This window comes from Lampris incognitus, chromosome 4, assembly GCF_029633865.1.
Source record: "Lampris incognitus isolate fLamInc1 chromosome 4, fLamInc1.hap2, whole genome shotgun sequence".
NCBI lineage: Eukaryota > Metazoa > Chordata > Actinopteri > Lampriformes > Lampridae > Lampris > Lampris incognitus.
This window is the reverse complement of record NC_079214.1, coordinates 6,130,804-6,143,270: the sequence shown is the minus strand read 5'-3', so window position 1 is coordinate 6,143,270 and position 12,467 is coordinate 6,130,804. Positions and strand designations below refer to the sequence as shown.

The window sequence follows — 12,467 nt, the reverse complement described above, 5'->3', positions numbered from 1 at the left end:
GTTGGATTTCTGGAGCGGATTTGATATCAAGGACAAATTCTTAGATGAGGGGGAGACAAAACGGGGTGCAGGGCAATTCACATAACGACACGCCACACAGTCCAATTTAAAGTCAGACCAAAATCAGAAATCAGATTTAACTTTTAACGTCTAAAAACCTGCAAGATGGCATAGTGAAATATTCAACAACTCTTCCTTATTTGTAAATTATACTGTGTGTTTTTTTATACTTTTATTCATAACTGTTCTCGATTATCTCTAGAACTGTGGGGGGAGTAATCTAGTCCTCATTAATATTCATGAGCTGACCCTTGAGTGACAGGAAGAAGCAAGGGTTTGTGGTAAGGGTGGGCGGGGTTTCCCATTTTGCTGATTTGATCTGATTGGCGGTATGTAAATGAGCGTCTGATGAACTCACGAGTATCAGAAAAAAAGATCGACTAAGCGAAGCTGAATTAGGAGGAGCTCTTTTAGAAATAGAAAAACTGAATTCTATTCTACTCTACTTAATTCTTTCAGTGGAAAGAGATGGGACAAGTTGCATGATTATTAAAGTAATATGTGATTTTAGAAAATGTCAGCATTTTAATTTCAATTCAACTTCACACTGTTACATTACAGCTCAAAACTAGGTGTTGCCATTAGTTGAGGTCATGACGTTACCTGCCCAGAAGGTGGAGCTGACGTATTGGGAAACATGTTTTTATAAAATCTACCTTTTACGTGCTGGATTAAATCAAATACCTCGAAAAAGTACATACAGTGTTACAATAAATTAATTTAGAAGTCCTACGTATGATAAATGTATTCGGAAGTGACAAATATTTCATTGAAAAATCACCTGTTTGGGCCAGTTTATTGGCAAATACTTCAAATACATCAAAAATAATCATTCTCAAATACAAATAATTAAATATCACCTGAATTTGAACCAGGTTTGTACGTTTTAGCAGCAGATTTGTTATCATGAAATGAGACATGTGGCTCAGATCTCTGGCAAATACGAGTCTTTTAACTGTGTGGAAGTGAGGAGAGGACTCGAGGACAGGAATGTAGAAACAGCCCTGATGCATGTAACACTGTAAATATCACAAATATATTATCTTCTATGACACTGTAGTGAACACACAATGAAAAGAGTTTTAAAGGAAAAAAAGTTTTTACTGAAAAAAAAACTATGGTCACTTTTTAGCTCTTATAATTTCATAGTATATGATTATAAAAACATGAACATACACAGACGTCAATGAAAATCTGTTACATAATGTTTAAAATACATTTACTCCTCTTCTAGCAGTGACGAGTAAAATGCTTTTCAGAGGCTAAAGTCTTGCTTTTAGGTTTACATCAGTCAAAGGTTGACATACAGTGTTAGGTCATAAAAGCTAAAATATAAACAAAGACAAGAAAAGATCAAATTTAGTTCTGAATTAACATTCTAAATGGACTCAACCATTTATATCTGAGGCTGACAACTTCAGTGGTCATAAATGAGCTGATATGCTTGCATTTAGTCTTCCAAAATAATGATATATACATTTTAGTATGATGTTCTTGACATGATACACTACAGTACATCAAAACCATAATGCCTCCCAACATAATTACAAATTGCTAACATAGAGATAAATGGACAACTTTTTTTTATTTTTTATTTTTTTAATCTCTACGTATCCATCTTTGGGGGGGTATGGTGTGTGGGGGGTCTTCGGGGGTCGCAGAGACAGAACAGCCTCCCCCATCATCTCTTTGAGTGCTTTAGTGTAGTTAGTGAAGGAGGCTTACGGGGCTTTTTGGGTGCTTGTAGGTATGAATTAGAACAAAAGACTGCCCGCGAGGCTTCACGGCAGAAGAATACTGCTGGGCAAGGACTAAAGTGGCTTTCCATGGCAAGCAGAGTGTCGGCGGAGAGGCTGGGGAGCAGCCAGCGGTCACAGCATGTAGTTATCCATGGAGATGACTAGTTGGGATGGTTAATGTGGTTTACCACCATGGACGGGCCAACCACGGAGGGAGTTAGTGAGAAACATCACAACCTTGGCTGGCTTAAGAGCTTTTGGCCACCATCTTCATGGTGATGGTCTTCACCTCTGAGTACTCCCTCAGGCCACTCTCTCCCCTGAAAACCAACAGCAGCCATTATTAGTAACCACACAGATCATCCTAGTGAAGTTCAGTGTAGATAGCACCATTAATATATGGTGTTTACACACCCACGAGTTTCGGAGTATAAATATTGCAATATCCTCTTACATAAAGCTTTTTACTAAGCAATTTTGGCAAGAGGGGTTTCAAAACACACATTTAACAGAAATAATAGCTTGGCTCATTGTGTGGATTCAGCAGGCCAGCAAGGCATACTCACAATTCACGTCCATTGCCAGACATTTTATATCCTCCAAATGGACACTGTGTGCTGAGGGCATTGAAGCAGTTTATCCTACGGAATACACAAAACGTAGATTATTCTTTTGCACCTTGTCTAGACATTAGCCGCTTTCCCACCAGCGGAACTACCCGAACCTTTAGAGGGCCGGCAGCTTTGCTCGTGTTTCCACTAGAGGAACTACCCCTGACCGGAACTCTTACTGGGACTTTTACGGGAACGTCTGTAGTCCCTGCTCTGGGGTAAGTACTTCTGAGCGGCCCTGAAAACCTGCTGGGCGGGGCTTGATGCTGATTGGTTGAATGTCGGAAGCAACCAGCCTACTACTTCGGTATTCAACAAGTGCCATTTTTATAAGCCAGCAACCAACCTGTGTGGTAGCAAGCACAACACTAGAGAATTTCGATCAAGCGAAATGGAGAAATCAGCTGAAAAATGGACAGACGAGGAGGTGCAGGCTTTGTTGGCTTACTACGCCACCGACAAGGTTCATTGGGGGTCTCATGAGCCTGGTGGTTCCTACATTGCTATGGAAACACGACACCCAAGAGGGCCGACTATGGGGTAGTTCCACTTGTAGTTCGCGCCAGCCTGGGAGTTCGTGTAGTTCTTCTTCCTATGGAAAATCTCCTATTATTATAAGCATTTGTCATGTTGTTCAATTCCGTCAATGGCAAAAACATTACAACTACACACTGAGATTTCAGTGCTTGTAAAACGTTTTTTTTATACTTCATGTAATGAGGTGGAGAGGAGCAGTTGACCACCCTTACTTCAAACAGTCTTTGTGAGCAAAGGCAACCAGTCATGCGACAATGGACTGATACGATGATGAAACAAGAAGAAATTACTCTTTTAGAAGTACATAATGGCTGAGAACATGGAGTAGACTGAAACCAGCAGAGACCAGAGAGCTGTAGAGGGCCGAGTCAAGCCAGCAGAGTCGGAGGTTATGACTCTAAGGTCATATCAAGCAGTTCAGGTTGCAATGTGGGGCTAAAAAGACAGTTAGCTGACTAGTGTTAGCTCCGTGAAGCCAGCCCACAAATTTCAGTTTGCTCACTGTGGTCTGGCAAGGCTCAATAGGCATTTGTTTGTGTTTGGGATGTCATTAGTGGGTGGGGACCGAAATTACTTTGCAGGCGATTGGATCAGTCAAACCACATGATGTGGGCGGTTGGGTAGTGTAGTGGTCTATTCTGTTGCCTACCAACACAGGGGTCGCCAGTTCAAATCCCCGTCACAATTGGTCGTGTCTGCGGGCGGGAAGCCGGATGATGTTTGTGTGTGTCCTGGTCGCTGCACTAGCGCCTCCTCTGGTCGGTCGGGGCACCTGTTCAGGGGGGAGGGGGAACTGGGGGTAATAGCATGATCCTCCCACGCGCTACGTCCCCCTGGTGAAACTCCTCACTGTCAGGTGAAAAGAAGCAGCTGGCGATTCCACGTGTATCAGAGGAAGCATGTGGTAGTCTGCAGCACCCCCCCGGATTGGCAGAGGGGGTGGAGCAGCAACCGGAATGGCTCGGAAGAGTGGGGAAATTGGCCGGATACAATTGGGGAGAAAAAGGGGGGGGGATTTCTCCAAAAAAGCCTAAACCACATGATGTGGAAGTGGAGCGCCATATTTCCAAACACACTGGTCTGCTAGTAAACTCCGCTACCATTGGAGATCAGTCCACGTAGCTAGTTATGCCTGTATACGATTCCCACCGACTTTTTAAATGACTATGACAAATTAATTCTACAGCAGCATTGACGCTAACCCGGCCTACCGCAGCCATTGTTGTCATTTTCAAAAATATTGCATGTTGTCATGGGCGGCACGGTGGCGCAGTAGTTAGCACGGTTGCCTCACAGCAAGAAGGTCCTGGGTTCGAGCCCCGGCGTAATCCAACCTTGGGGGTCGTCCCGGGTCGTCCTCTGTGTGGAGTTTGCATGTTCTCCCTGTGTCTGTGTGGGTTTCTTCCGGGAGGTCTGGTTTCCTCCCACAGTCCAAAGACATGTAGGTCAGGTGACTCGGCCATACTAAAGTGTCCCTAGGTATGAATGGGTATGGGTGTGTGTGTATGTCGGTCCTGTGTGATAGTCTGGTGGCCTGTCCAGGGTGTCCCCCCGCCTGCTGCCCAATGACTGCTGGGATAGGCTCCAGCATCCCCACCACCCTGAGAGCAGGATAAGCAGTTCGGATAATGGATAGATGGATGTTATTGTCATCATCTAAACCGCTCCTCATAGTCCACCTATTGGTCTGGTTTCCAGCTGCCAGGCTCAATCGATTCTTAATGGATCCTTTCCAGACTGGTATCTCATAGTGAACTGAGTTGAATTTGGGAGATTTAGAATGCCTTTGCAAGGCTAGGACAAGAGTCACACCTAAGATTCTTTTTGGTCTGCAAAGGGGTCAAGAGGTGAAGAAGGGAGTCAAGGAGTGAAGACGGGAGTGAAGGAGTGAAAATGGGAGGGAAGGCGCGAAGATGGGAGGAAGTCGTTCTCTCTGCAATCTTTCGGCTCATTATTAAGGATTTGAAATGTGTGGAAAAGTCAGTGGATTGGTATGGGAGAATTTGGGGAGGGAGGTTGAATCACTGGAATGAGCTGTTGTCCAGCTGAGTCAAACAAACGATAAAAGTCTCGTCAGGTGATGGAGTTCATGATTGTCCCTGGGAAAAACAGCTAGGTTGTACAGATAGAGTGACAGATTTATCTATGAGATAAGGTTGGTATCTGACTAGGATCGTACTCGAGATTCTTTTTGTCATTTGGGAAAGAGCCACTGGGGTTTGTTATTGGTGGGGATTGAAACCATTTTACAGCAGGTGGGACTCGACAGCTAAGACAAGAGCATTGGTTGCATGAGAGAAAATCCTGGACTTGAAGAAAGAACTGGGGTGGTGGTAGACTGATATTAGTGTTAGAGGAAATAGAAACCGAGGGTTGCAGTCAAGTGTTATTGCTGGAAAAATCTGCTTCGACCGAGTTTCGTGGTTAGTGGTGTGTATGACACATCTGGAGTAAAACAAACTGTTCAGATGGCTGTTTTGAATGGAGCCCTCATTACTGTTTCATAAGTCCCCCCCTTTTATTTTTCCCCCTTTTCTCCCCAATTGTATCCGGCCAATTACCCCACTTTTCCAAGCCTTTCCGGTCTCTACAGCCCTCCGCCGATCCGGGGAGGGCTGCAGACTACCACATGCCTCCTCCGATACATGTGGAGGCGCCAGCTGCTTCTTTTCACCTGACAGTGAGGAGTTTCGCCAGGGGGACACAGCACATGGGAGGATCACGCTATTCCCCCCCAGTTCTTCCTCCCCCCCGAACAGGCGGCCCAACCAACCAGAGGAGGCGCTAGCGCAGCGACCAGTACACATACCCACATCTAGTTTCCCGCCTGCAGGCACGGCCAATTGCGTCTGTAGAGACGCCCAACCAAGCCAGCGGTAACACCGGGATTCGAACAGGTGATCCCCTTGTTGATATGCAATGGAATAGACCGCCATGCTACCCGGATGCTCTACTGTTTCACAAGTTTAACTGAATTCACTTTTGTTATTGATTGCATAGAAGTCAACATAAAAAACAGGCCTTGTTCTAAGTCTTGTCAATGTGCCTTAGGCAGATATAAAACCAATAAAATTACTTTGCTCGACTCCACAAGTAACATTTTATATGATTAAGTAATTTTACAGACACTGATTATAAATATGTGTCAGATTGTATTGCGAGATGAGTTTGTTCTTGTCCTATGCTTGTTTTTGCACCGCTTCTCCAAACTGATCTTCCTATATTTTATGTCTGAATTCAGTTTGAGGTGAGATATAAAAAGGACTGGACATGCTCATAGAATGTCTATCATTGTCCAAGTAAGAAAGAAGAGTTTAATGGGTGCTCGATTGTTAAATAGTAAACACCAAACCATTCTCTGTTTAGTAACCTTTAATTTAAGGGTGTCAGATATTACAGACCAAACTAATAAACTTACCAGACGGTGCCAGCCTGCATGGCTGTGGATATGGTTATGGCTTTGTTGAAGTCATTGGTAAATACAGCAGCAACCAAGCCATAGTCCGTGTTGTTGGCTCTTTCAATCACCTCTTCAATAGTTTTGAACTTCATTATCTGTTGTACGGGTCCAAAAATCTGCAGAATGACATGCATATATTCGGTAGTTACAGACTCTACGTGTAATAATACAACACGAGTTGTTGGAATAGAAACACGTCCCATTACATTTTTAATTACAACTAAGCGGATGGAAAGGCATTAAAAATTCTTGTCATGTCCTGATTTCTGAAGGTTTGAGATGTTCTCTGATCGGCATCTGACATGCTGACCTGAGGTTGACCCTAACCCTACCGCTGACCCCATTTCTAGCACGGCTCTAATTGGATAAATGACATGACAGACCCAGGAGAACAGCATCGCTTGGTGTTCACCGTCCACAGTCTTCATACCTCCTCCTTGGCGATTCGCATGTCATCCCTCACGTTGGAGAAGACAGTGGGCTCGATGAAGAACCCCTTCAGGCCCAGCGCTTTGCCTCCACACTCCAGTTTGGCTCCTTCACTGATGCCACTCTGGATGAACTCCAGCACACGGCTCTGCTGCTCCTGGCTGATCTGTGGAGGAGAGAGGGATGGATGTGAGGGGAGGTGACAGGAGAGAAGAGATGTCGTTTGAAAAAAGGGCAAAGAAGGAGAAAAGGTAGAGGACTGAAAGGTTAAAAGAAATGAGGCTGAGTCAGTCATCCTCCTCCTCACCTGTGGGCCCTGTTCAGTGGTGGGATCGAAGGGGCTGCCGACTCTCCTCCTCTTGGCTCGCTCCACGCTCCTTCTAACAAACTCCTCATAGATTGGCTCCTCTACAAAGATGCGAGAGCCAGCCGTGCAGCACTGGCCTGCATTGAAGAAAACTCCCTGGTGGGCCTGTTCCACTGCTAGGTCCACTAGAGAACCACAGAGAGAACGAGAGAGAACCACAGAGAGAACAGGAGTTTGTTAATCAACAGCTATGTTGAACTGATATCTCGCTAGCTAGCTAGATAGATATCAGCTTTCTTTAACCCATTTCTTCTCTTACATTGTAAAAAATAAATGGGATCAAACTGAGCGGTAAACAACCCGTGAATGTGCAAAAGAAGTCAACTCTTTTTGTCATTATTATTTAAGCAGGACTTTCCCCTGTTAGCTCTGAGGACTATTCTCTGTGAACAAATCTGATATCTGACACCTGAGAGACGGGACCCCGCTGTTGTGCACGAGGGATTAGCAGAGCACTGTGATTTATGGGCACCGGCTGAAGCAGCCGACCGGGGCAGGGTCCATTCTCCTGATTTACGGATCTGAGGGAGGCCTGCTCACGGCTGCTGAAAGCATTTGAAAAGTCGTGGCACCCCTGGTTTGGTGAGCCACTTAGAGTCTACATGAAACCCATCCATCCACTGGGTTTTCAGGCCACTACAAAGCTTTTGAGCATGGTGGGACACTCAGTCCATGTATGTGCATCCACTTTCTCAGATTTATGTTCCTCACAATAGGAGCCATATAACTAACAAAACCCCCCCCCCAAAAAAACCAAACTGAGTGGTTAGTCCAGATCTGTTGGGAAGGCCGGACCCTAACAAGGCTATGAAGGGAACAGACTGTCTAAATTAACACCTGTGTCCGTTTGGTGGACCGCCATTAATAAGAGCGCTAGGTGAACGGGACATTTGTCTGAAAACTTACTATCAGCATCTGCGAATATGATGTTTGGGTTCTTTCCTCCAAGCTCCAGCGTTACTCTCTTCAGATTACTCTTCCCAGCTGCTTCTTGGATCAGCTTGCCAACCTAGAAGTGGAGGAAGCGGATCTAAGGTTTACTAACAGAGACGCAGGCCGGTGGCCAGATCAGTAAATCAGTTGGATACAGCCATTAAATAACTTAACAGGTTGGTTAAGTCCAAACAGAGGATGCACCGGGATGCCTGCTCTGAAACGTGAGTTGTGCAAACACACAGACTGAATATCTATTACAGGTTTTGGGAAACGTCGGCAGGAAAATAAAGTGATGTTTCAGCGCTTTGAACAGCATCCTATGTCTAATGAAGGGCAGGAAGAACTGACCACAGGTTTGTGTGGGCGGCAGCCTGCAACCACAGTCCATTCAGCCAGCTAGCGGAGCCCGGTCCATTTGGTATGAAGTGATTGTGGTGTGTCAATAAAGAAAAGGAAAATGAGAGCGGTGTAGTTCACTTTCAACATCCCTATTTCCTAAAAGACTAACGGGAGTCGTCAAGAGAGTTGATCTCCAATAAACACAACCAAAACCTTATTAAATTCAGTGATTTTTGGGCCAAGGTCCAGTGGGCCCTGGGACCACGGCCCTACCCGCAGCTGCACCCGAGGAGGAAACACAGAGGGCGGTCTGACAGGACGCGGAAGCAGGGCAGGCTAAGCTAACTGCTAGCCCATGCAGACCGGTGGTTCCGACAGTCATCCTGACTGGCGTTTGTTCTCTGGACAGTGGAATTTTTGGACTGTGTTAACGGTTTTTGCTTGGTTTTTTTGTATGTTTTTGGTGGTGTCGTTTTTGGGAAATTTGGGATGTGTGTTTTTGTCTTTTGTGTCGCACTGCTGTGGGCTGGGGGAAATGGAATTTCGTTTCTTTTGTGTACGCAAGTACATGAAAGAAATGACAATAAATTGTTCCCGATTCCTGATCTCCAATAAACACAACCAAAACCTTGTTAAAGTCAGTGATTGTGGTATCCAAACTAGAGTCTCAGAACCTCTTTAGGATCGTGGCCTGTCCAGGGTGTCTCCCCGCCTGCCGCCCAATGACTGCTGGGAAGCCAATGTATGATCGTATGAAATGTCTGAGAAAACATCCGGTTTTTTTTCCCTACCACAGCTGTGACATTTAGTTGAATCAACGTGTAGAGGCCAGTTTCTTCTCAAAAACCTACCAGGAGCTGCTGTGTTCTGTCCGGACACACTGATGCAACCGTGGAACCCAACAAACAACCTGTGGAACCATCGACAAACACATGCTCGTCTTCCTGTTACTGACACAGCCTGTTTTGTTTTCCACGAGACAGAGACAGAGAGGAAAGAAAGGGGTGCGGGTGTTGGGGGAGCTTTCCATAGTCAACCCACGAGCCCCCACCTCCCATATGGAAAAGAGAGAGATGCCAAAGAGGAGTCATCTCAGCACCTCCTCAGGACGTCCACGTCCCTCTGTCCAGGTCTGTGTTTTTGTTTTGTTTTTTGGGATTTTCCCCCCTTTTCTCCCCAATTGTACTTGGCCAATTACCCCCACTCTTCCGAGCCGTCCCGGTCGCAGCCCCGGTCGCAGCCCCACTCCTTCTGCCGATCCGCGGAGGGCTGCAGACTACCACATGCCTCCTCCGATACATGTGGAGTCACCAGCTGCTTCTTTTCACCTGACAGTGAGGAGTTTCACCAGGGGGATGTAGCGTGTTGGAGGATCACGCTATTCCCTCCAGTTCCCCCTCCCCCCTGAACAGGCGCCCCGACCGACCAGAGGAGGTGCTGGTACAACGGCCACAACACATACCCACATCCGGCTTCCCACCCGCAGACACGGCCAATTGTCTTCATAGGGAACGCCCGACCAAGCCGGCGGTAACACGGGGATTCGAAGCGGCGACCCCCGTGTTGGTAGGCAACGGAATAGACCGCTGCGCCACCCTGGGCGCCCCCAAGTCTATGTTTGAGTAGAACTCAGTAGAAGAGAGTAGAAGCCAATAGGAGGGAGTAGTTTTCTCCCTGCTCTGGGATGTTTCCGTGGAATTGAAACAGCGCTTGGCTCGTCTTCACTGTTTCTGAGGCTGTTTTTTTTCCCCTCAGTCTTTGATCAGAAACACAAAGAGGCCTGACTGAGAGGAGGTTAGCGTGTGTGTACTCACAGCTGAGGGGAAACACGCCGGGCTGCCGGCCGCCTCTGTGAGCAGCCACACGTGTGTGTGTGTGTGTGTGTGTGTGAGAGAGAGACTATAATCATGAGCCATGCTCCAGAAAATCCACCTGTAGCTACACCACCACCACAACTACTACGACTGTCCGTCCACCGTGTGAAAGGATGCCATGCTGCCACGGTGACTCACTGTCTGGGCATCAGCAGACTCTCACAGCAATGGGCTCGTTCGCCGGCTCATAATTGACTCCAGATTACAGGAAACAACAGGAAAACTAGTTAAAGAAAACGAAGGCTACTCACGAAGGAGATGTCCCGCCCCCCGACCCCCCCCCCCCCCCCGGGATAAAACCTGCAAGATGTTTTTGTGCATGCAAGCGCTCGCGTATTGACACACATAAACACCTGTGTGTGTGTGTGTGTGTGTGTGTGTCTGTGTGTGAGTGTGTGAGAGAGAGAGACACACACACACACACACACACACACACACACACACACACAGTGAATGTGTGTATTGGTTTAATGCTATATATCCTAAAGGCTGATACACTGACTAAAGAGTTGATTCAATGGGTCCAGGACTGATTCACATGCACTTGGCAGACTGTCCTGTTACTAGCTAACAGTTACCAGCTAACTGCTACTAGCTAACTGTTACCAGCTAACTGTTACTACCTAACTGTTACTAGCTAACTGTTACCAGCTAATTGTTACCAGCTAACTTTTACTAGCTGTTACTAGCTAACTGTTACTCGCTAACTTTTACCAGCTAACTGTTACTAGCTAACAGGACTAGCACATCACACATTTTACCATCATCTGAATATCATGTTCGTGTGTTTGTAGCATTTAGTTGTAGCTGTGGAGCTATCAGTGAGCGAATCAATGTTCATACGGTATATATGTAAATATATATGTGTATATATAATATTAAGATAGATGTAGAGAAAAATCTTTAATACATAGCAGTACAAGCCTGTTCCGCGTGTCACGCACTCAGCAGCTGCCAAGTTGGCTAAATTATATGTAAATATAATATGTATGGTGCTTAAAATGTATTTCAAAGTGCAGACTGTGCCAAAAAAAATCACAAGGACAATACTATCTATCGATCTATTTATCTATCTATCTATCTATCTATCTATCTATCTATCTATCTATCTATCTATCTATCTATCTATCTATCTATCTATCTATCTGTCTAGCCATCCGTCCATTCATCTATCTCTCTATCTGTCTAGCTATCTATGCATCCATCTATCTATCTATCTAGCCATTATCCATCCATCCATCTATGTCTATCCATTCATCCATCTATCTATCTATCTATCTATCTATCTATCTATCTATCTATCTATCTATCTATCTATCTATCTATCTATCTATCTATCTATCTATCTATCTGTCTAGCTATCTATCCATCCATCCATCTATCTATCTAGCCATTATCCATCCATCCATCTATGTCTATCCATTCATCCATCTATCTATCTATCTATCTATCTATCTATCTATCTATCTATCTATCTATCTATCTATCTATCTATCTATCTATCTATCTATCTATCTATCTATCTATCTATCTGTCTGATATGTAATGCAACATATTGGAGTTTGTTCTGGGAGACAAATACACAAAAACTTTGGTAATGATTTGCATCCAAGCCCAAAATTCAGATAAATATTTCTCCTGTTCTGACACCTTGTGTTGTGGTTACCGAGTCTGCCGGTCTCTATCACTGAGGGTTGTGTGCCATGTCTGCACACACGTGCTAAACAAAGATCGCTCATTACACACACACTACACATGCATTTGGCGTGTCTGGCATGTGTGTGTGTGTGTGTGTGTTGAAGCAGAGATGTGATAAACCTCACAGTTATTTCAAACATTAGTTTACCCAGGCTGATTTTCCAAAGGTACAAGTGAAATATAGGCTCGGTCACGTGAAAAAAAAACAAAACACAAGTTCTGTGTCATGATAGCTGTGTGTACTTCTGTGTATACTCCCCCCCCCCTTTTAACGAAGAGACTTAATTTGTGGCCAGACATAACAAAATGTTTACAAAGCCATGTGGAGAAATGGAGTCGTGTGTCTCTGTCTCGTGAGTGCAGTCCGACCACAGAGCCCACACAGCGCTCATCGCCTAGCATGGTGTTCCTAGCATG

General features: G+C 45.3%; 1 protein-coding gene across 1 annotated transcript in view; it reads right to left on the bottom strand.

Moving 5' to 3' along the window:
- Positions 1 to 689: 689 nt before the first annotated feature.
- aldh1a2 (aldehyde dehydrogenase 1 family, member A2) overlaps positions 690 to 12,467 on the bottom strand; it is a 46,004-nt gene continuing 34,226 nt past the window's right edge. The window contains exons 8-13 of the mRNA XM_056279248.1: positions 8,110 to 8,212; positions 7,144 to 7,328; positions 6,838 to 7,002; positions 6,366 to 6,523; positions 2,366 to 2,440; positions 690 to 2,119 (exon numbers count right to left, since the gene is read on the bottom strand). Of these exons, the coding sequence (XP_056135223.1) occupies positions 2,047 to 2,119; positions 2,366 to 2,440; positions 6,366 to 6,523; positions 6,838 to 7,002; positions 7,144 to 7,328; positions 8,110 to 8,212 (759 nt within the window). The 3' untranslated portion in view covers positions 690 to 2,046. The remainder of the gene's footprint in view (positions 2,120 to 2,365; positions 2,441 to 6,365; positions 6,524 to 6,837; positions 7,003 to 7,143; positions 7,329 to 8,109; positions 8,213 to 12,467) is intronic.